The sequence below is a fragment of the Lithobates pipiens genome, unplaced genomic scaffold (assembly GCF_037356315.1).
Source record: "Lithobates pipiens isolate NorthernLeopardFrog02 unplaced genomic scaffold, aLitPip1_a1.2 Scaffold_8, whole genome shotgun sequence".
Classification (NCBI taxonomy): domain Eukaryota; kingdom Metazoa; phylum Chordata; class Amphibia; order Anura; family Ranidae; genus Lithobates; species Lithobates pipiens.
The window spans coordinates 288,001,664-288,026,472 of NW_027507903.1; the positions used below are offsets into that span (position 1 = coordinate 288,001,664).

At 43.7% G+C, this 24,809-nt stretch overlaps 1 protein-coding gene across 2 annotated transcripts in view; it reads left to right on the plus strand.

The window, feature by feature from the left end:
- Window positions 1-24,809, plus strand: part of GFRA3 (GDNF family receptor alpha 3) — a 92,122-nt gene that overhangs the window by 58,166 nt on the left and 9,147 nt on the right. For both annotated transcript variants that reach the window (XM_077472347.1, XM_077472346.1), the window contains exons 3-5: window positions 5,270-5,353; window positions 19,449-19,791; window positions 22,611-22,714. In XM_077472347.1, coding sequence (XP_077328473.1) covers window positions 5,270-5,353; window positions 19,449-19,791; window positions 22,611-22,714 — 531 coding nt within the window. The remainder of the gene's footprint in view (window positions 1-5,269; window positions 5,354-19,448; window positions 19,792-22,610; window positions 22,715-24,809) is intronic.

A 24,809-nucleotide genomic window follows, 5' to 3' on the forward strand; every position in this document is an offset into this window, starting at 1 on the left:
AGCTTCCTTTATACTAAATGCAATGGTTCTCTATGCAGTTTACAAAGAAACATATAATACATGTGGCAATGTACAGGCCTTAGATGTCACACTGGAAAAAAACACATATAAACTGTGTGTGTTTTGGAGGACAACACTGTTATAAAATGTACCTATAGAATGGCATTAAAACTTTGTAGACAGCAGGGGCAGGCATTAAAGTGTATCTAAGCTCAAAAAAAAAAAAAAATGTATTGCAGCTTACTAGTTCGAATTTTGCATGGTTCTCCCTTCAACACAGACAGTGCTTGATTGGGGAATCCCTCCTGCTGAGCAATTGCCTTCTCGCAAGGCGGTGGGTGCGGGCAGGGGAAACTGTCACTGCTGGGAGAAGACAGTTATTATTTCTAGCAGCTATAGCAGCGGCTATCAATAATCGAAAGTTGGTTGCATCCAATTTGATCGATTGATCAACTTGGTTCATTCAGCCTGCCCACACACGGTTTGAATCTCTGCTGGTTCCTGCTGAACCGGCAAAGATTCAAACCGTCTATGGCATGCCTTAGATGCAGTGGCTGCATTATTATCTTTTTTCACCTGTGAAAAAAAAATGCTGTAAATAATACACTTCCTGCCCTTAGGTAGCTATATTCCCTCATCAACTAGATCCACAGTTGTCACCCAGGCTGGACTGCAAAAATGTCTTTCTCTCTAGTTTACAGAAGGAAAGCTTACAGGAGATAGCAAAGACCATGGTGGCTGCTGCTAAGCATTTTTTGGGGGGAGTCAAACATACTCCTCCATGTCCGCATTTACCCCATAAACAGAGCCCTCCAGGGGTCACAGCTCCCCTGATATCCAGAGCACCCGGCTGACCCGGTCTTCTTTAGATCTGCCTCCTGTCCCGATTAGCCAGGGTGAGAAGCCGAAAACCGATGGCAAATAATTTGCTAATGATTCGCTAATATCACAAGTGGGAGGGGTCAAGGCGCAGTGCCTTTTACAAGCCAATTAGAGCCTCAGGCTCTAATCACGTGCTTTTAAAAAAGTCCTAAGTCCTCCGTGCAGGTTTAGGAGATATTTTTTTCGGCTTTCCTGTAGGTAAAAGTCCCAAAAATTACTATACAACCGCTTTAAGCTCATGGCAGCAATTTCCCACGATCCAACATGAGACCAAGCATTCTATATGTTATATGAGCTGGCTTATTTTTATAAATGATTCCACATATGTATGACACTTAGGCTGCTTTCACACTGGGGCGGTATTCAGGCTTTACATCGCTAAAAATAGCGCCTGTGTAGCGCCTGAAAAAAACCGGCCCCTTTCACTCCGGCTTTCACACTGGAGCGGTGCGCTGGCAGGACAGTGAAAAAAGTCCTGCTAGCCGCATCTTTGGAGCGGTGAAGGAGCGGTGTATTCACCGCTCCTAAACCGCTCCTAACCATTGAAATCAATGGGACAGCGCGGCAATAACTCTTTTTCGCCCGCTAGTGGGGGTTAAAACCACCCCGCTAGCGCCCGCAGACCGCCGCTAAAACGACGGTAAAGTGCCGCTAAAAATAGCGGCGCTTTACCGCCGACGCCCGCACCGCCCCAGTGTGAAAGGGGCCTTAGGCGGGGATTTACTGAAACTGGAGAGTGCAAAATCTGGTGCAGCGCTGCAATGAAACCAATCAGCTTCCAGGTTTTATTGTCAAAGCCTAATTGAACAAGCTGAAGTTAGAAGCTGATTGGCTACGGTGCACAGGTGCACCAAATTCCGAGTGCTCCAGTTTTAGTAAATCTCCCCCATTGGATTTTCTTCTACTTTAACCACTTCAACACCTGAAGATTTGGCTGCTCAACGACCAGAGAACTTTTTGCGATAAAGCACTGCATCGATTTAACTGACAATTGTGTGGTCGTGTGACGCTTTACCCAAACAAAATTGACCTATTTTTTTACCCACAAATAGAGCTTTCTTTAAGTGGTATTTGATCATCTCTGCGGTTTATATTTTTTGTGCTATAAACAAAAAAAGAGCGCCAATTTTGAAAAAAACACAATATTTTGTCATTTTTGCTATAATAAATATCCCCGATTTTTTTGTTTAACCACTTGCTTACTGGGCACTTAAACCCCCCTCCTGCCCAAACCAATTTTCAGCTTTCAGCACTGATGCAATTTGAATGACAATTGCGCGGGCATACAACACTGTACCCAAATGAAATTTTTATCATTTTTTTCCCACAAATAGAGCTTTCTTTTGGTGGTATTTAATTACAGCTGGGAGTTTTATTTTTTGCTAAACCAACAAAAAAAGATGCAAAAAAAATAAAAAAATAAAAATCATGTTTAATAGTTTGTTATAAAATTTTGCAAACAGGTCATTTTTCTCCTTCATTGAAGTGCGCTGATGAGGCAGCACTGATAGGCTGCACTGGTGGGCACTGATAGGCTACACTGGTGGGCACTGATAAGCTGCACTGGTGGGCACTGATAGGCATAGTTAAGGCAGCACTAATAGGCACAGATAAGGTGGCACCGATAGGCACAGATAAGGCAGTACTGATGGGCACAGATAAGGCGGCACTGATGGGCAAAGATGGGCACAGATAAGATGGCACGGATGGGTGGCACAGATGGGTGGCACGGATGGGTGGCACTAAGGGGCACTGATAGGTACCACTGATAGATGGGACTGATGGGCACTGATAGGTTGCACTGATAGGTGGCACTGCTGGGCACTGATGGGCGGCACTGATGGGCACTGGTAGATGACACTGATGGGCACGGATATGTGGCACTGGGGTGCAGCACTGATGGGTGGCACTGTGGGCACAGATGGGTGGCACTGTGGGCACTGATGTGTGGTACTGTGGGCACTGATGTGTGGTACCATGGGCACTGCTGGGTGGTACCATGGGCACTGCTGGGTGGCACTATGGGCACTGCTGGGTGGCACTATGGGCACTGATGGGTGGCACTGACGGGGGGCACTTATTTATTCCTGGAGGTGGCACTGGCAGGGGGCAGATGGGCACTGGTAAGCTGGCCGTGATTGGGACATCAGTCCCCATCACGGCCGCCGGTGATCGGCTCTTTTTTTTTCTCCTCGCGCTGACAGGAAAAATGAGGAAAAATAGCCGATTACCAGCTCCGTTGTATCACATGATCAGCTGTCATTGGCTGACAGCTGATCACGTGGTAAGGGGTCAGGATCGACCCCTTGTTCGGATCCGTGATCAGGCGAGTCTCATAGACTCGCCGATCAGAGCAGGCGGCTCGTGCATGGGACGACGTCAATAGACGTAGTCCTGGCAAAGGAGGTCCACGCTGTAGCCGTCATTTGGCTATAGCGCGGATCTCTAGTGGTTAAAAAAGCAATTTTTTTTCTCACTTTAGGCCGATATGTATTCTTCTACATATTTTTGGTAATAAAAATCGCAATAAGCATATATTGATTGGTTTGCGCAAAAGTTATAGCGTCTACAAAATAGGGGATAGATTTATGGCATTTTTATTATTATTATTATTTTTTTTACTAGTAATGGCGGCAATCTGCAACTTTTTATTGTGACTGCAGCATTATGGCGGACACATCGGACACTTTTGACACAATTTTGGTGATGATTAACAATTATACAGCGATCAGTGCTATAAAAACACTGATTACTGTATAAATGTCACTGGCAGGAAAGGGGTTAACACTAAGGGGCGATCAAGGGGTTAACTGTGTTCCCTGACTGTGTGTTCTAACTGTAGTGGGAGGGGACTGACTATAGGAGATGACAGATCGTGGTTCCTAGCTATTAGGAACTCAAGATATGTCACTCCTCACAGAACAGAACAAGGATTTGTGTGTTTACACACACACGTCCCTGTTCTGCCTCTCGTACCAGCGATCGCTCATGGCAAGCGGTCATCACGACCGCTGGTCACGAGCATCGGCACCCCCACAGTAGCGCCTGCTATCCCGCTTAAAGGAGCTAAAGTATTAAGGTATAAATTATTATTATGTATTAAACATTAGTTTATTTTTTTTTATTAAAGTGCCAACCTTCCGCAGTATAATGACGGCGGCTTGTCGACAAGTGGTTAAACCAGCAAAGAAAATAACTCAGAGAGGCCCTACTTGTTTCTTCTCTGGCCGGTGTAGATCCTCCTGCTAGCTTGGAAAGGACTTATAAGCCAGAAGGAGGAACCACGGTGGCTGCCGGGGGAAGCAAGTTTCGACTCATCTCATTTTTTTTATTTTATTTTTTAGCAAAACTCCTGTGTGAGTTGTCCCCCTCCTCTGGGGGTCCTCAGTGCTTGTAGATGCCTTGCATTCTTGTATCCATTGAATGCAAGTAAACTGTGCTTCTCCACTTCAACCACTAGATAGTGCTGTGCATAAAAACAAATTTATGGTCAGCAGCATCAATAGCAGAAGACCAATTTGAAGAGCTATGCTCCCCTCCTTTCTCTTCTTAGCCCTTGTACACACAGTCGGACATTCTGACAACCAAATCCGCTGGATTTTGTTTGACGAATTTTGACTAAAACTGTTGCATACACAGTTGTAAAAGTTGTCGGAAAATCCGATTGTACATAGCGTGATGACGTTATTTTGTTACGACGGGACTACGTTCAGGCTAGTAGCCAATAGCTTTGGTCTAGGAATTTGATCTGAGCATACGTGGCACTTTGTCCGTCGGAGTAGGCTACACATGATCGGAGTATGTCCGATAGGAGCATTTTGTCGGAAAATTTTACCGGCAAGTTGGAAAACTTGGTCCGTCGGATACTCCGACGGAAACAGTCCGATGGAGACCACACACAGTCAGATTATCCGACAAAACGGTCCGATAGCACACATTCCGGCAGAATCTCCAACCGTGTGTACAAGGGCTAAGAGCCCACATATTGAGTATATAAAGACAACTAATTATTATGGTTGTTTTTTCCTGGGGAGACTTCCATTTCAAGGGCTTGGATCACTACAGGGTCATGCAAATATATTTTGTACTTTTGGTTGAATCAGGAGTTCCTTTTTAAATCAGTTGCCTAATCCAAAATGTTTCTGTGTTAAACGTCCTTTTGCTTTTAATTAGCCATCTATTATTTTAGGAAGAGAAATGATAATAAGCACATTTTGAAGAAAAATAGACTCAGAAGAACCAAATGGATACAATTAGGATGGTGTGAAATGGGAGCGATGTTTATTTTAACAATAAAAAAATTATATTTTGAAATATTTATTTAGCTCGTTGCAAAATACCTTGTGCAGATTAGAGCCTATGCTAAACTTTTGTTTCCTCTATACAGGTTACATGGATTCAAATGACTCTCCATATGTAGATGAGAAAGTGGACAAAAAGGGGGCAAATGACTATGCCCGCCTGGCCGCTGGTATATTTCCTTTTTTATTTTATGACAGTTAGTGTGTTTCTTTATTTGAATATTGGTGGTGGTGAATATTTTATTTATTTATACATATTATCAACCAGGCTTGTTCATTAATTATAATCCAAAAAGACATGTAAAAAAACTATAACCACTGAGAACAAATCAGAGGTCTTGTGACTAATTTAAAGCAATAGTAAACCCAAAACCAAATATGTAATATATTGCAGCTTACCAATCATTAGATGTGGTGGCTGCATTAGTTTTGTTTTAGGCTTTCCCCCCCTCTGATTTTACCTGGTGATCTGGTCAGTAAGGCCCCTTCTGTATAATGCCGCATACACGCGGTCGGAATTTCGGGCAGCTAAAGACCAATGAGAGCTTTTCGTCGGAAAACGCGACCGTGTGTATGCTCCATCGGAATTTTGCTGGCCGAATTTCCGCCAGCAAAAGATTGAGAGCAGGTTCTCAATTTTTCCGCCGGAAAAAGAAAATTCCGATCGCGTGTATGCAATTCCGACGCGCAAAAACTCACGCATGCTCAGATTCAACTACGAGCTGGAAGCTATTGGCTACTGGCTATTTAACTTCTTTTTTCTAGTCCCGTCGTACGTGTTGTACGTCACTGCATCCTTGACGGTCGGAATTTGGTGTGACCGTGTGTATGCAAGACAGCATGAGCGAAATCCCGTTGGAATACCGTCTAGAAAACCATCAGAGCTTTTTCCGACCAAAATTCCGATCGTGTGAACGCAGCATTAGAGTGCTCCCACTCTGTGTTAAGGAGCACAGGTGCACATTTTGAACAGCAGCAATGTCTGGGGGATGGGAGTGTAAGCCCTTGTACACACGGTCGGAGAATCCGTCGGAATGTGTCCTATCGGACTGTGTTGTCGGATAGTCCGACTGTGTGTGATATGCATCGGACTGTTTCCATCGGAATATCCGTCGGACCAAATTTTCCAACATGTTCGAAATATTTTCCGTCCAACTGGTCCGATAGGACATACTCCGATCATGTGTATAGAATTTTGATCGGACAAAGTGCCACGCATGCTCAGATCAAATTCCTACATCAAACCTATTGGCTACTAGCCTGAACGTAGTCACATCGTAACGAAATAACGTCATCACGTTCTGAAAGATCGGATTTTTCGACAACTTTGTCCGACCGTGTGTATGCAACAGTTTTGGACAAGATCCGACGGACAAAATCCGACAGATTTGGTTGTCGAAATGTCCGACCGTGTGTACAGGGGCTTAGATGTACTAGAAGATTGAATTACACTAACAAATTGAAGCCAGCTCACACTTTACAAGCAATGATAGCAAACAGTTTTTTTTTCCTTTCGTGATAAAGGTTTTACAGAAATAGAAAAAAAAGGCTGACCAATGTATGCACCCTTGTCAGTGTTAAATAGTTTGTCTTGACCCTCTAACTGCTACATCTGCAGGACAGTTTGTTTTGTTGGAAAGCAGCAGACTTACTGGCCAGATTACCAGATGAAAATAACAGAAAGAAGCCCTAATAGGAAAACTAATGCAGCCACCAAATCTATGAATTGGTAAGCTGCAATATAATAAATGTTTGCTTTTGGGTTTATTACCGCTTTAACTAGCATAGCCAAAAATGTAATTGGTTGCTTTTGGTTACTGCATTTTACACCTTATTGGCATTCTTCTATGCTGATTCAGTAACCCAGCCATCTTTAATATATATGACGATACCAGACTGAAATATTTTTAATTTACTTGACTTGACTTTTTGCAAATGCTTATTGTGCATGTACATATTGAATGACTCCAAACATTTCATTAATTAAAGCGTTTGTTAACCTAAAAAATTAAGAGACAGCGCTGATAGTATAAACATGTTAGAGTGCCTTAACAACCACAATTCAAAAATTATATAATACTTAAAGGTCCTTTTCATAGCTACATAGTTAGTTTGCTTAAAAAAATACACATTTCCATCTAGTTCAACCAATGTGAGGGGAAAAAATGCAATCCTATATATAAATAATCCTATACCCACAGTTGATCCAGAGGAAGGCAAAAAAAACAATAAACCATGATCCAATTTGCTCCAGCAGGGGAAAAGATTCCTTCCTGATCCCCCAAGAGTCGATCGGATATTCTCTGGATCAATTTTACCTATAAATGTTAGTATCCAGTTATCTTATGTATATCTAGGAAAGAATCCAGGCCTTTCTTAAAACAATCAACTGAGCTGGCCAGAACCACCTCTTGAAGGAGTCCATTCCACATTTTCACAGCTCTTATTGTGAAGAAGCCTTTCCGTATTTGGAGATTAAATCCCCCTTGTCTTCTGTGATGACATTCCTATGCAGTTAATATGGTTTTCCTGCAGTGTTCTTATTAGGATAGCAATGTTCTTGTTGATGCAGGTTTAGTCAAAGAATGCCAATTGGTTAAAGGACAGCTGTTGTAAAATATATTGTATTCTGTTAAAGTAAATGTGAAAATACAATGTTATAGACGTTTTCTAATAGAGTTATAACTATGCAGGCAGCATAACTGCTTTTTCTTAGTTTTAGAAAATATGTCAATTACCTTTTTAACAGTTATTGTCATGTGACCATGCATCTGTTTATCCCGATAGAGTGGGATTGGGTTACAGGACACATGGTGTGCCTGTATTCCATAGTCTGTTCAGCCTGAGGCAAGACGCATTTTGTGATTGAGCAGAGGCTGTGATTGGGAGGGGGTGTGTATCAGAGGCATGCTGTGATTGGTGTGATGGCTGAATGAACTACCCAATACAGGCATGTCCTGTACCTCTGAATGGCCAAAACTGATGAAAACTGACCACACTAACACAGATCAGCTTCTGTGTTTTGTGTGGTCAGTTTGGAACAAGGAGGAAAGGTGACTGGTAGGATCAACCAGGTACTTGAGATGGAAGAATTACATGAAAATGACAGGCATTTGCAATGCATATCTTTTGATTCAGTTTCCTGTATAGCCACACCTTATGGTTTCTATGCTGCACTGCACTCCTCACAGGTTGAAACATCACAAACTGTTAGGAAAAGGTAGTTCTTGAATATAGTAAACTAAATAGATAATTCCTGTATGATTCAGTTTCTTCAATGCCAGGAACCATAAATGAAGATCTCTGTGCGGTCATCATAAATAAATCACAAATAATTGAAGTAGTGCAACTCCAGCACATATTTATCTACATTGTAGTGAGCAAATGTCAGCAAACCTGACCTGTGAACAAGGAAGGCATCTACATATACATTCTGATTTTCACATCTGACTTGCGAGGTTGCTGTGTAATATCTCTTTCACACCCCAATGCACACACAAATACATGAGCCAGTGTAAGTGTCAACCTTAGGTAAATATAGTGTACAAATAATTCCTGTAAGCAATAAATGTAAGGAACTTAGAGCTCGTTCACACCAGTTGAACAAGGCACACTCAACGCAAGGACACTGAGAAAAAAAATAGTTTTCTATAGTCCCTGTTCACATCATACACATGTGTTTGTGCGCGTTGCATAAAAATGTGGAATGTGTGCATTTTCTGCAGCACAGCAGGTTACAAAGCTCATTAGCGCATTGCAATGTGCTGCTATGCATGAGGCTAAATTAGAATAAGAAAATTTGAATAAGAATACATTGCAATGTGTCTACTATGCCCCCTAATGTGTACCCGCTGGTGTGAACGGGCTCTTAGAATAAAACTTCACCTAACTACTCACTGGATTATTTAAATCACAGCATTTTCACAGCACCAGTCATGTTCTTGGACAATCAGCACATGCCTTGACACATTACATTACATCATGGTGATTGGATTAAATGGAACTAATACTTACCTATGCTCCAATAGTGAAACGCCTACAAGCTCCCTTGCTGGCTCAGGGAATTTTGTCCCATATGCTGGTCTTTGGCTGTTTTGATTTGCCAATGCGGGATGACATTACCCCCAGGCACATGTGGTAGTAATTCATACAGGTGCATGCGCAGCTCAATGTTCTGTATATTCTGTAGAGGATTGCAAACAGGCAGGTAAATTAATTTTATTGCAGAAGAGAAGCTGCATGTTTCTTCTGCACTAAACAGTTTGCCTGTTTGCAATTTTTTTACCTTTAATTCCTGCTTTAGGATGACTTTTCCATGTGACTATAAATGTTGGGGATTATTCTTGACACTTATTTGAATTAAAGAAGCCACTTGGATGAGTGGTGAAAAATATTCAATATTATAAACCATGTCCAGTGGAATGCTTCTAGCTACTTTTAGCTATTTATATTGTAGCAAAGTCCCGAGTCCCTTGAGGCCTAATGGTGACCTCCAGAGTTAGTGACGGCTGAAATCCTTCTGTGTAGAGTGGGTTACAAGACATTGTGGGTGTAATGCAAGATGAAATGGTGGGCACCAGACACTTTTGGAATGCAAAGAGATTTATTGTCTCTTGAACAGAACTGTGGGAGAGAGGGTTAGGGCCAGGACACCCTTAAGTAGATGCAATGATAATTGTCAGACTCCGAGACTTCTATAGAAAGACACCTATACAGGTGAAGGCCTCCAGCAGGGTACCACTTCTGTATAGGTAGGACCGCTGTCTCCTATGGCAACAATCTTATAGCAGTTACTAACGGTAGTTGTATTCAACTATTGTCAACACAAACAGTACTCTGCTTACTCAACAGTCACTGTGGACCTTCACTCAACAATTTCCCAGTCTCTCTCACCAGACATCAGATCCACTAGCCACTGAATCCCCTGAGCTCTTCCACTTTTAGCACTCAGTATCTTCCTCAAGCGTCACCCCCTGCTTCACTGCTTGGTCCCTGGTTTGGCACTCACAGACACTCTTCAAGCGTCACCCCTACTGACCCGCTAGGTCCTTGGCTTGGCACCCATTGATGCTCCGCAGGCATCACTTCTGCTGTCCCGCTGGACACTCACTGAAGTTTTCCTAATTCTTCACCGGCTGGTGAGAAGACTGCTCTGGTACTGGCTTCAGCTTACTCACAGTGGCCTCCTGTAAAAAGGTGGATGGTTCCTTAGTGGTGACAGCTTCCCCTTCTACCTCCGACCATGGCTGGTTCCCCATCCGGCTGAGCCTCTAATTCTGGTTGGATTACAAGACAGCAGTCCCAACCCTACGCTACTTCTCCTGCTTCTGGATAGGTCTCAGACAGCCTAGCAGCCCGGGGCAGCATAACACATGTCCACCCAGACAGCCGCCCAGGTGGCACAGAACCCCCCGATCACCCAATCACCCATGACTCCACCCAAATAAATAGGCTCTCCCAGCAGGCCAAGGGACCAAAGAAAATCCCTGCCCATTGGCTGAGACACCTCATCCATTCATGTCTGAGCTTGCAATTCCCCTGTCTCATCCAATGTCGCCAGCATAGTGCCACCCAGTATCAGAAGAGAAAGGGTGCAACAAGTCCAGATTTAGAGAGGAATCAATTGATCTCCTAAGAATTGGCCAAGACAATTATTGCCTGGCAACTAAATTTTAGAGCAACCCTGTCTAAACATCAGGGTTCTACACTATGTTTACAGATGACACAAAGCTCTGTAGTGTAATATAGTCCAAAGAAGATGTTTTCAGTTTACAAGCTGATTTTGACTCATTGGTTGTGGGTGTTTCGGCAAGCACGTGGCCAATGAGGTTTGTTGGTTACACATTCTAGGGCTATGAGGTCCCATGTAAATAAATGTAAGGTTACACATTTTGAGGCTAAATATTTGATGGAGAAGGATGTTGGTGTATGTGCAGATCTTAATGCCGCGTACACGCGATCGGAATTCTTGATTTAAAAAGCTCTGATGGTTTTCCCGTCGGAATTCAGACGGAATTTCGCTCAAACTGTCTTGACACGGTCACACCAAATTCTGACGGTCAATAACACCGCGACATACAGCACGATCAACGGCACTATAAAAGGGAAGTTTAATACTTCCGAGCATGCGATGAATTGTTTCCGAGCATGCGTCAGAATTTTACGTGTTGGAATTGCATACACACAATCGATAAAAATCCAGTAGAAAGGTTTTCCGTCAGAAAAATTAAGAACAGGCTCTCAATTTAAAGTCCGTCGGAAATCCTGAGAGAAAAAGACCATCGGACTGTTTCTATCGGAAATTCCGGCCGTGTGTACATGGCATCAGACTTAGACTGTATATGCCAAGGGTAGGCAATCTATGGCCCATGGCCCCTAATGTCTGGCCCATCAGTGCACATGATGAATTCATTTTAACCCCTTCAGAGCCGGAGGTTGGCTTTCTTGGGATAACAACTGATGCGGCTAAGAAGCTGCTCGGCTGTTATACCAAGCAGAGGGAGCGACCAGACGGAATTTGCAAGGCTGGCCTGAGACCCGAACAAAGCCGAATTGGCTTTGATCGGGTCTCAGATCTATTTACAGAAGACTTAAAGGTGCCAAATTTTAAAAAATGGCAGTATTTAAAACAACCAAACTTGGCATTTTGAATGCTTTTAAATGCAAAGGAGGGATTTGGGGGCCTTATAGAATCAGGATCCCTCTATAAAGAGTACCTGTCACTGCCTATTACTGTCAGAAGGAATGTTTACACAACAGGAGGGGCTGTGTAATATGCAGGGGGTGTGTCTAATATGCAGGGTGGTATAGGAGGCTGTGTTATATGCATAGGGGGCTGTGTAATATGCATTGGGGCTGTGTAATGTAAAGGGATCCAGAGCTGTGGGGGGCTCTGTAGTTTAAAGGGGTCCAGAGATGCAGGGGCTGCGTAATGTAAAGGGGGCCAGAGGTAAGGGGGGCTGTGTGATTTAAAGAGGCCAGAAGTTTGGGGGAGGGGTTGTGTAATGTTATCTTCATTTATTAGCATGTGAATGTGGCCCTCCATGCATTCGCATACATTGAATCCAGCCCTTAAGTGGAAAAAGGTTGCTGACCCATGATATATGCCAATATGCCACTTCTCATGATACTGAGATACTTTTTGTATATAAAAGAGTAGACTCAAGTCATGGACATTATTTAGCACCTTTAAAAAATATTAACATAGCCTCTTCTTGTAAATTTGGTTCACCATTGGGTACCGGTTTACAAAAAAAATGTGTTGGAAATAGAGTACATAGAAGGGAAACTAAATTATTAATAAACATGACTTCAGTTATGACCTAATGCTAATAAAATATATTACGACTAAATCATGTTTATATAAATATATAAGTTGCTCACAAAGAAAATGTAGTAAAAAAATGGTTCATTCTAAGGCTACAAAAAAAGGCAAATCCAAAAGACAGCTAGAGGCAAAATAGTTCAAGACAATGGTACGAGATATTCCAGTAGATTGGTTGAAAAACTGGAGTGGAAGTTTTCTTAGATGACTAGAAAAAAGGAAAATTTATTGTCAAATACTTACCGTAATTTTCCTTTCTTGATGGACTCCATGGCAGCCTACGTGTGGGTTGACCCCGCCTCCATTCCAATGCTATGGGACCCCATTCAAATAAAAGAGCACTCACCACTCCACACGGTGTTCCGTAACTAGCCTCCTTATAAGACTTATGGGTGGGAACTCCGTCTGCCATGGAGTCCATCAGGAAAGGAAAATTACGGTAAGTATTTGACAATAAATTTTCCTTTTTCCCTGACAGAGTCCATGGCAGCCTATGTGTGGGAAATAACTAGCCGACCACACGGGTGGGTATGCTTTAAACAGAAAACATTTAATTTGCTTTATCAACTGATAAAATCTTTAAACCAAAATTTACAGAGGATAGAGAAGCAGGCTCAACACAATAATGTGACATGAACGTATTAATAGAAGACCAAGAGGCTGCCTTGCAGATTGTGTCAGGAGCCACATGCCGAGCCGCTGCCCATGAGGCTGCCATTCCCCTGGTAGAGTGAGCCGTCACTGCTTCTGGAGGAGCCAAGCCCTTTGCCCTATATGCCCGTTGTATAGTTCTTACAATTCAGCTGGCCAGCGTCCTAGTTGAAGCTTTCTTCCCCTTGTTGCTATCTGAAGGTAAGATAAAGAGATGCTCCGAGCGTCTGAAGGGGGAAGTGATAAGAAGATATTCTTTCAAGGCGTCTCCAACATCCAAAGGATGTACATCATTAGAATCTGAAGTCCTAAAAGTAGGCAAGACAATTTCCTGGTTCTGGTGAAACACCGAAGTAACCTTTGGATTAGATCCCAACATGGGAATAAGGACTACTCGGTCCGGAAAGAATGTCAAAAAAGGCTCTTTGAAGCCCAAGGATCCAATTTCCGAAACCCTTTTGGCTGAAGTGACTGCAACTAAGAAAACAACTTTTGCTGAGAAATCCTTAATAGAGAGCGGGGATGGCCCCGTCATACTTAGACCGGAGATTGAGTCCAGGACCAGAGGAAGATCCCACTTGGGAAATCTAGGCTTTCTTTGGGGTTTGAGTCTTGAAGCTCCCCGGAAGAACTGATGAATAGGCTTTCTTTGGGGTTTGAGTCTTGAAGCTCCCCGGAAGAACTGACGAATCAGTAGATGCACTGCCCAAGATGTACCTGAGAAAGCCGATAGAGCCGACACCTGCACCCTGAGGGAGCTTACCGATAAAGGAAGGTCAAGGCCAGACTGCAAGAAGCTAAGAATGTCCTGTACTCCTGGATGATCAAAATGTCTATTCGAAGAAGAGCAGAACTTAACAAATTTGTCCCAGATTCTGCCATATACTTTGTTTGTACTTGATCTCCTTGCACTTATCAGAGTGGAAATCACACTTGATGCACAACCAATGGATTCCAGCCTCTTCCTCTCAAGAACCAGACCATCAGTCTCAGAACTTCTGGGCAAGGGTGCAGAACTGCACCCTGAGAAAGAAGGTCCGGCCTGAGAGGGAGAGGTATGGGATCTCGAACACTGAGTTGGACCAGGAGGGAAAACCAAGGCCTGTTGGGTCAATAGGGAGCTATCATCACAACCTCTACTGCTTCCACTCAGAGCTTCTGAAGGAATCTGAGGATCACGGGAAGTGGAGGGAAAGCACATGCCCTCCTGAACCTCCACTGGTCCGTCAGAGCGTCCGTCCCGCAGGCCCGACTGCAATGACTTCGCGTGTAAAATTTATTTATCTTGAAATTGCAGGGAGAGGCGAAAAGATCCACTTCTGGACTGACAGGATCCACTTGAAGGTTTGAACATGAAGAGACCATTCGTTGTTGTCCATTTGAGACTGGGATAGAAAATCCGCCTCAGAGTTCTGAACTCCTGGCACAAAGAGCGCTGAGATGTTCACCAGGTTTTTTTGTTCCCATGATAGGATGGGTTCGACCTCCCGTAGAAGAGTAGAGCTCCGAGTACCCCCCTGCCTTTTCACGTAGGACACTGCCGTGGTGTTGTCCATCCGTAATAACACTGACTTCCCTTTTTAGAAGGTGAGAGAATTGCTGGAGAGCACACCAGGCTGCCCGAAGTTCCAGGACATTCGACCCTGGTAAGGGGAGATGAGCATCCCACTTGCCTTGCGCAAGATTTGATCCGTAGAGAGCCCCCCAACCTGTCCCACTGGCGTCGGTCGTTACCATGACCCAGGAGCTGGGGATGATGGAATGACAGTTCAGCAGGTTCTTGCGCTGTAGCCACCAAAAGATGCTCTCTCTCATGGTTGAGGTTATACGAATACTCTGATTTTTGTCCCCTGACTTCCACTGCTTGAGAAAACCTGCTTGAAAGGGGCGAAGCCTCCACAATGCCCATTTCACCATCGGGGCTGTCGAGACCATCGTACCAATGATCTTGAGACACTGAGAAGCTTTTAGGTGCTGAGTGTATAGAGCCCGAGAGACTCTTTCTTGTATTGTCGATATTTTTTCATCCGGGAGAGAGATAGTACTCTGCAGAGTGTCGAATTGGGCTCCTAGATATATTAGCCGCTGGACCAGCTCTAGATGACTTTTTGCCAGATTTAGAAGCCACCCGAAGCTGGACAGAGAAGAGATTACTTGTTCCCGGTGCTCCAGCAATTGTTCTCTGCTTTGGGACAGAACCAGCAGGTCGTCCAGGTAATGGTACAGTCGAATACCTTTTAACCTAATAAAAGCCACTACAGCCAGGAGAACCTTTGAAAAAACTCGGGGAGAGGTCGTCAACCCGAAGGGGAGGCAAATAAATTGGAGATGGTCTTGACCTATGTGAAATCTTAGGAATTTTTGAAAATCCTTTTCTACCGGGACATGAAAATAGGCGTCCTTTAAGTCGATCGAAATCAACCAGTCTCCCGTCTGTATGGCTTGTTGAATGGTCGAAAGAGTTTCCATCTTGAATTTCCCATACTCTATGTATTTGTTTAGATAGGTGAGATCTATCACTGGGCGCCAGGAGCCGCTTTTCTTTCGAACCAGGAAAAGCGGAGAATAGACTCCCTGAAACCACTTTTCCTTTGGCACCTGAATTACCGCTCCTTGAGCCTTCAACAGATCCACATAAGAAGATAGTACTTGACTTTGTTCCTCCGAGCGAGGGAGCAGGGTGGGCATGAATCTGGGAGGAGGGGAGCTGGAGAAGGTCCATCTGTGGCCCACCGAGACCGTTCTGACTACCCAGTAATCTGAGATCGAGGCCACCCAAACGTGCCGAAAGAGGGATAGCCGAGCCCCCACCCGACCTGTCTGGGCGGGCGCAACCTCAGAAAGACTTAGCCTGCTCGCGACCACTGGTTGACTGGTTCTTGCTGGGCTTACGAAAGGAAGTCTGACCTCTGTACCAATTCCTTCTGAAGTCCCGACCCGGTTTGTAGGAACGTGCGTCCCTTGTCCACTCTGGGCTGCGTTTTTTATACTGTGGTCTCTTCCGACCCAAAATTCTTCTGTCCTGGGGAAGGAAACCAGACTTGCCACCTGTAGCACGTGTAATGGCGTCATCCAACTTGTTACCAAATAACGTAGAGCCCTTGAAGGGGATCTTACACCACGCCTGCTTAGAAACCGGGTCAGTTAGTCAGGGACGTAACCACAAGGCCTGCTTAGCCGTAACTGACGACAGCATCACGTGTGCCAACAGACGGATTAGATCAATGGACACCTCCCCCAGAAAGACTGCCGCCAGCTTCAGTTCTGCTGCTGCTGAATTCTTAGCCAGATCCTCGGAAACGCCCTTAAGGAAGGATTCCACATTTTCAGACCAAGCTTCCATGGCCTTAGACATAGCTGCTAGCGCCAGGGCAGGTTTGCAGGCCATCCCAGCCAGACCATAAATCTTCTTAAGGTCCTGGTCAATTTTCCTCTCCAGGCCGTCCTTAAAGGACACAGAATCCTCCAATGGGAGGGTAACGCGTTTGGCCAAGCACATCAAAGCCGCATCCACCAGGGGGGCATTTTCCAGATGCTTTACATCTTCTATTTTGAAGGGATACAACCTAGAAGTTTTATTAGTCATATAATGGCTTCCTGTCCACTTTACTCCACTCTTCCTCAAAAATATCTTTCAGTTCAGTAAGAAAAGGAAAGTTTGGACGTTCCTTCCCCAGCTGTTTGAAGAATTTCTTCTGCTTGGCTGGAGGGGTAGATGAGTCTTCCCACTTAAGGGCTTCCTTAACTGCCTTAATCAGAGGGGAGACCATGGCAAAGTCGAAACCCCCGATATCTTTCTCACCTAGGAACTCGCCTTACGAAGTCGCATTAGATGCTGCATAGGGCTGGGAAGTGCCCGGATCATCACGGGCCTCATCAGCCTGAGGGCCAGACAAGGAAGGATTGACTCAGCGTGTGAGAGGTGTCCATGCCTCTCAGAGACTGCTGCACCACACGTTTCACCAGGGATTCCATACGCTGGCTTTCTGATTCTTTTTCTCCAACCGCCTGGGCATAGCATTGATTACACAGCGATTTGCCCTCTGGGACTCGAGTCCCACATCCCCAGCAGGCTCTGCGATCAGAGCGACTATCATGGCGGTGAGAGTGGTGTCTGGAGGAGGAATGTGAAATTCACCTCTGATGATGAGATCCACGCAGTGATTCCTGTCTGGATCTAAACGGATGGCGATGTGGCCTGGCAAGGTCTTTATCCTGAGGATCCAACCTGAAAGGGCTAACACAAGACAGGAAAGGGGGAAAAAATGGCATCAAAAAGAAAACGCAAACAAATGCGACTGTTAATTCCACCCCTCTCCTTATCAGCACATACCTAGTGCGTAAGGGCTGGCCACTTAAAGGTGGTGATTTGTCCATAATTTTTGGACGAAGAGCGTCACGATACAAGATAGTCTGCAAAGAAAAGATGAGGTCCCAAGGGAAAGCACATAAATATATCTCACTTAATAATATTTAGAAAGAATTCATTAAATATATATTATATATATATATATATTTTTTTTTTAAACAAGATTACCAAATTAAAAACTTTCTCTTTTTTTTTTTTTAAATACATGTATTCCAACATGCACTCACTGCATCTAATTATCCATAGTAACGATGCTCACCTTTGCAGACGGGCTGGAGAAAACAGGCTTGCTGCTTCCGATGCACTGACATACCCAGTGAGACTGAGGCAGCAGTCTGGTTTTTTAAAATCCCCGCCCGTGGCGTCACCGCTCCCTCACCTCGCACTTGCATAGTGGAGGGATGGCCATACTGCGCCTGTGCGGCCGCTATAGCTCGGTCGAACCGCGCACACGCACACCAAGCCTCAATATCGAAAGAGGCTACTGCGCAGGCGCATCCAGAACGCGGAAGACAATGTGGCGACTTGGAACGCAAAGCGCTCCAGCCGCCATACAGGGGGAATAAACAAATGCCAGGGAATAGTCACAAACATATACAAATATATGACTGCCATGGAGAAAGAAAAAACTCTTCAGACCTTGCCAGCCGTAGTGATTCCTCCTGAATGTTCGTCCGGGGTATATCGAGGCAACCACCCTCATACAGGGGACCGTCCAGCCTCAAAGCTACTCGCCCGCCCATGGCTGGGTACTGAGCTTGCACCGCATCGGTATGCAAAGAGAGAAATCCGAAATCTAACCGAACAGCATGTGTAGGTCCAAATGGAGGAGGACAAAAAAGGAACACCGTGTGGAGTGGTGAGTGTTGTTTTATTTGAATGGGGTCCTATAGCATTGGAGTGGAGGCGGGGGTCAACCCACACGTAGGCTGCCATGGAGTCCGTCAGGGAAATAAAGAATGACTTTTTAGCCCTTAATGTTTTAGCCCTTATGTAATTATAAATAGCATTTTTTCAACTTTAAACAAATTTTGCATCATATTTTTTTTCTACTTTGTATCGTGTCCGTAAACTTCTTCCCACCTTCTTTCCTAGTTCTTCTCCGCTTCCTTCTTCTGCAAGAACAGGGATCTCCAAACTTTTCAGTAAGAGAGCCAAATCTTATATTTTACAAATATTTGTGGGCTAAAAATTATTAAATAAAATTTAAATAAATGAATAAGTCCCCCCTTACATCCGGGAGCGGACAGCAGAGTCCTCCCTTACATCAGAGAGTGCACAGCAAAGTCCACCCTTACCTATGGGAATGTCCAGCATTGTCTCTCCTTACATCCAGGAGTGCCTGGCTGGGTGGCAGCTGATGAAGTTCTCTGTATTATGACACACAGACAATTGCATCCACAGCAGCCTGCCGAGGTTACTGCAGTCCGGATAAAACCTTGTAGTGGGCCATAGTTTGGAGACCCCTATGCTAGAGAGAGGGAATAAAAGCAGAGGAAGTGACATCACAAAAGGGAAGATGCAGGGTGGGGCTGAGAGGAGCTACATTAATCTATAAAGCACCATTCATTGCACCTTTTGCAGAGAGCTACTGTAAATGTTCTGCTTAGAGAAGGACAGACAAAGCCCCCATCCTCTGAACTAGGTAGTTAGAACAGATAGAGTGAAAGAGATGAAGCCAAGATCATTCCAGGATAGTATTCATGCATCTGCACACCCCCTGACACATTTATACAATTACCAATATTGAAACAAATATTATGATATTACAGTATATTAATGAAAAGTTTATTCAGTTTAAAATGTTTTTTGTTGCAGTTTTGTTTGTTAATTACACAAATTGTTATACCAATCTTTGGTGCTTTTAGCATTGTCTACTCATCCATAATGGTCTACAGCGGTTTTCCCTCTTTCTTTTCAGGGTTTGACCAATACAGCGAGACAAATAATTGTTTAAAAGAAGCAAATATTTGCAGTTCCAATGTCAGGTGCTCCAAATACAGGAGTGATTATGCAATGCACTGTGCTAGTATGGATCCCAATGACTCGTGTGACCAACAAAAATGTCACCATTATCTCCGAGAATTCTTTAAAAAAGTGCCAATGGAATTTACAAAGAGGATTTTATTTTGCCAGTGTAACCAGGAAAGTAACTGTGCAGAACGCAGGCGAAAAAACATTGTGCCTGAATGTTCTTTTGAGGAAAAAGTCAAGAAAAATTGCTTGGAGCTCCGGGACACCTGTCTAAGGAATACTTTATGCAAGTGAGTTGAGCATTATATTATTAAAAAAAAACTGTCATCCTAATAACATTGTGTATACATTTGAAGCAGTTATAATTGTGATCAAACTTGAAGGGAGTAGGAAACTTGGGCTCCTACATAACTGACTGTCACGGTTCCCTATCAGATGAGCTCTGAAATCATTATACACAGATGTCAGTATATTGCACAAGTGTGCATAATGGTCCGATCGTGTGTACGCGGCATTATGCACACGTGTGTGGGCTCCGCTTCCATTTTTTTTTTTTCGGTTTTAGTAAATCAACCCCAGTGTCTCTACTACACCGAAATCCCACCCAGTGTTATCAGCCATGCCCAGTTTTTCTCTTGGACAGAACACTTCCCTCCATGTGTTATGGAGCTAATGACAGAGTGGGGTGTTCTGAAGTCCAGGGAAAGCGAACTTAATCAGGGCTGACAACACTTATTGGGATTTCAGTGTAGCAGTGGCACTTTGTTGTTGACTCATATGGAAAGTTAGGAGCACACTGGGTTTCTCGTAGATCACACGTTTTTTTTTTGCTTTTTTTTGTTGTACATCCAGTGTTTTTGAAGAAATAAAAACTGTGCATTTACTGCAGAGGTATACTGAATATTTTTATTACACCTGGACATACACTTTACAAAGTATGTCTTGAGGCTTAGGCCGCGTACACACGGGCGGATTGTCTGCCCAACTTAGTCCGCTGAACCGTGTTTCAGCGGACAATCCGCTCGTGTGTGGGCTTCAGCGGACTTTTTCAGCGGACAGTCTGACGGACTTAGTCTTTCGGAATTTCCGTAATTTTGTCCGTCCAAACTTGGTTTTGTCTGTCCAAACTTGGTTTCAGCGGACAGTCCGCTCGTGTGTAGGCAAGTTGGACGGACTAAGTATGGCGCATGCTCAGAAAGGATTTACACGGCCGAAGGTTGCATTGCAGTGTATTGGACGTCGTTTTTCTAGTCCCGTCGTACGCGCTGTACACGTCATTGCGCAAGTTTTCAGCGGACTGTCTGTTCATCGTGTGTGGTCAAGTCCGTTCATTCAAAAGTTGAACGGACTGTCTGTCGGATTGTCTGACGAACTTAGTTGGACAGACAATCCGCCCGTGTGTACGCGGCCTTAGGCTCCATTCCAGAGGCATGGCTTGAAGCTTGTGGGCCCGATGCAAAAGTTAACCTGCCCCCCCCCCCCACTACTTCTAACGTGCGTGCAGATACATCCACCGCACGCCAAGATACTCAAAGTGGCTTAAAAGTTTTGAGTTCCCAGAGTTCCTCTTTACATCAGAGGACATGGATTACCGCTGGAGAATCAGAGGATAGAGTTCACCGCTGGACAATCAGAGGACAGGGACCCCTAGCAGGTCACTTGGCAGAGCTCCTTTCCTATCCCAGCACTGTATACACACTACACAAGGCTGAAATCACATTCCTTTACACACAGTCTGTCAGTCTTAACAGGGTGTATCTAGCTTTTATGTTGCCCTTCTGACCTGTGAAATTCTCTGGTCGGAACGGCAGTGTAGTTGCAGTAGGCAGATACACTCTGTGCAGATCATGGCTAACTGGCTGTGTCGTAAAGGAATGTGATTTCAGCCCTGTACAGGAGGAACAGTATAGAGTGCTGTAATGCGAAAGGAGCTCAGCAACCAGGCATAGCATGCAGGGTGAAGGGGGTGGTCAGGGGGCTTTGGGGGGGGGCAACTTAGCTCTGGGAGGGCAAAGCCATGTGACACAATATCTGGAGCCTGTAGCCCTTCAGGTGCCCCACGAGGAGATGTTGAGGGATTTGTTTTAGCAATTTCTGAAGGTTTCTCTGTCAGTGTTGGCAGGTGTTGGGGGAAGGTCATCTATCGGAGGTGTGTGTCTTTTCCCCAGTTATCAGGGATTTGGGGTAAGTAGACATCCCCGGGTGGGGAGGTACAGAGAATCCCAGATAGTGACTAGAAGACACTCAGTGGTGTCTTACCTCACCAGTGACATCAGTCCCATCGTGGCTACAGGACAGCACTCTCCTCCTATTGTCTTGCTGAGCTCGGTTACCATTCCATGTTGCCAGCACACAGCACAGACACTTCCCCATCCTGGGCTGTTCTCACCTTGTGCTCCTCTCTATTCAGGAAATCTCACAGCTTCTCCCCAGCCAATGGGAACAGAGGGGTGTGGACAGTGGAAGGCAAAGTAGAAGCCCAGTACTGGAACGTTGCTGTGGGGCCCTAGGGTAGATTGGAGCTGGAATTTGTGGAGGATATGATAATATGACATGGAGGCTGCAGGGGCCCCCTGGAGCTAGTGGTGGGGTTGTAATTGTGAACCCTAAAACCCCTTATGCTACGCCCATGCTCCATTCACATAGCCCTAACAGTGCCGGAAAAATGCACTGATCAGGAACAAGAGTTTCTGCATAATGATCAGTAAATAGAATGCTTAAAAATGATCCTGTTCTTTTTTCATTGGCGTATGTGTAGTTGCATGCCTTCAGATGCACATTTTTGGATGCGCTGTTACGGATCTGAATGCATTGAATTTTTACTGTGTGAATGAGGCCTAATCTGATGTAATAACACAAACAGGGTGAGAACATTTGTAAAATGGAAGCATCTCACACATTACATAAGGGTAAACACTGCATTTAATAGCGCCACATATGTGCACTAAAATTACACAATTTCCACTTAAATTATGCAGACTTGGCAGAATTAACTGTCTTCAGGTTTTTTGTGGCAACTAACAAGGCATTCCAATGTATTGTTAACCTTTCTGTTGGATGTAAGATGCAGCTGACGTTTCTATATATTCTTCACTTAACTTTTTTTCAGATCACGTTTTCTTGACTACCAAAAGCAATGTCAGCTTAACAAAAAGGGCAGATGCCTTCAAGAAAATCACAATCAATGCATACAGTCTTACATCAGAATGATAGGTGAGATAATATTATATTTGCAAAGATGTTTTTATTTTATTTCAGGTTTCATATCATTAATTACCTGTCATAAATGTTATTATTATTCTTCTATTGTCAGATGGATTATTCTGTTAAATGATGCATAATAAAAAGGGGGTCTAAAGAACAGTCTACTAATACTTAATTTCTTTGTTGAATTTTGACTTTTTGTTATAATTTTTTTTTTTCTTTTTTTTTTCTTTTGCATTTGTATTCTATAACTGTCATTTTAATATTATTTTGAATAATGAAAATAATTAAAAATGTATATTTGTATCAAACTATTATATAGTATTTTTTATGTTTATACATATGCCCTGACAGTATTGTGATCTTAGAGCTTATCTTTTTTATTTAATACATTTTTATTGGTTTATTAAAGGAAATTTTCTTTAGCAAAAAAAGGTAAACACACACAGTATATAGTATTATCAACCATAGTACAAAGCAGGAGAATTTGTACACAATATGTTTTATACTGTAATAATTACAGATATGAAATGGTCTTAGGCAGCTCAGACATTAGCCAATGAAAAAAACTGACCCGATTCCCCCATCCATACATTCGAGGTGAGCTATTGTATTCTGACAGCTCCCTAGGTTCCCCGCTGTCAGAATACACTGATCAGTGCTTCCAAGTATAGCCTGCAGAGCTGATTAATTTGAGAAGTACTGACAGGATGGCTGTATAGAAATTGATCAGTAGATCGACTTCTGTACAACTTTTCTGACCATACACGAATCAAAATTTGGCTGGTCTCTGCTGATTTAGCTGAATTTCAATCCATGTATGGCTGGCCTTAATGAGAGATATCTATAACAAGTAGTTCCTAAAACAAATTTTTGGAAAAAGGTATAAGGTATTTTAATGGAAGGGAGGGAATAGGGGTTGATGTGCAAAGTCTAGGTCTTCCTTCTCTCCAGAGAAGGGTGAAAGTAAAAAACAAATAGAGAAAAATAAGGGGAAGGGTGAGCCTCCTTTTTGCTTGAGGAGGGTAGAATAGGAAAGGGAAGAGGGGACCTAAATGGTTGGAAGGCCACAATATTCAGTAAATGGAACTCAATCCATGGTTCCTACACCTTCCAAATTGTTGCCATTGTGTCTTTTTGTATAACATGTAGATTTTTGCGGATCATGAATTGAGAGACCCAATGCAACGAAAGGGACCTTATGCATTTTAACATGTAATTTCCCGGGAATGTTAAACACATTTTCTTTTCTAAATATCAGTGCTGCTGCAGCACTTTCTGTACATCACAGAGATGTGTCCATTCACAGACAGGATTAGAGCATCCCCCAAGCATGTTTTTTAAGGAATTGGACATTTTTAAGGCCCATACACACGATCAGACTTTTTGACAACAAACATGCAAATTAGCTGTTTTGGAGCAACATCTGTGTGTACGCTCCATAGGACAAACTTTTTTGGTTTTCATCGGACTTTTGTTGGCTGTGCGAACGGACAAACTTTGCGAGCAACAAAAGTCTGATGGAGCAAAGTCTGATCGTGTGTACAGAAAACCATAGGACTTTTGTACAAAGTACAAACAGGCATGCTCAGAACCAATGCAAAAGATCAGACAATACAGAAGTTGACCAAAGGTGGCGGTAAAGAGCAGAAAAACCACGTGATTTGGTGAAAATTGGCTGAAAAAGTCCTGCTGTGTGTATGCAATACAAGTTCAGGGCCGACTCCCTTTGTACAAACTTTCCCTTGGATTTTTGTACAAAGTCCTATCGTGTGTATGAGGTTTAAGTTTCACTTTTTTTAAAAAAAATCTGTGCTTCTGGCCAAATTTAAAGTGAAGTTACAGCCTGTAAAAAAAAAAATATATATATATATATATATAATTCAGCAGCTACAAATACTGTAGCTGCTGCCTTTTAATATGACACTTACCTGTCCAGGAATCCCACGATGTTGGCACCCCAAGCAGGCGGGGGCAGCCTTCAGGCTTCACATCAAGTTTCCTACTGCTCATGCTTGAGTCGCTCTGCACTTTCTGAATGGTCCTGTTGTCTTCTGGAACACACACAGGTCCCAGAATGCAGCAGGAGGAAGGAGGAGGGGCC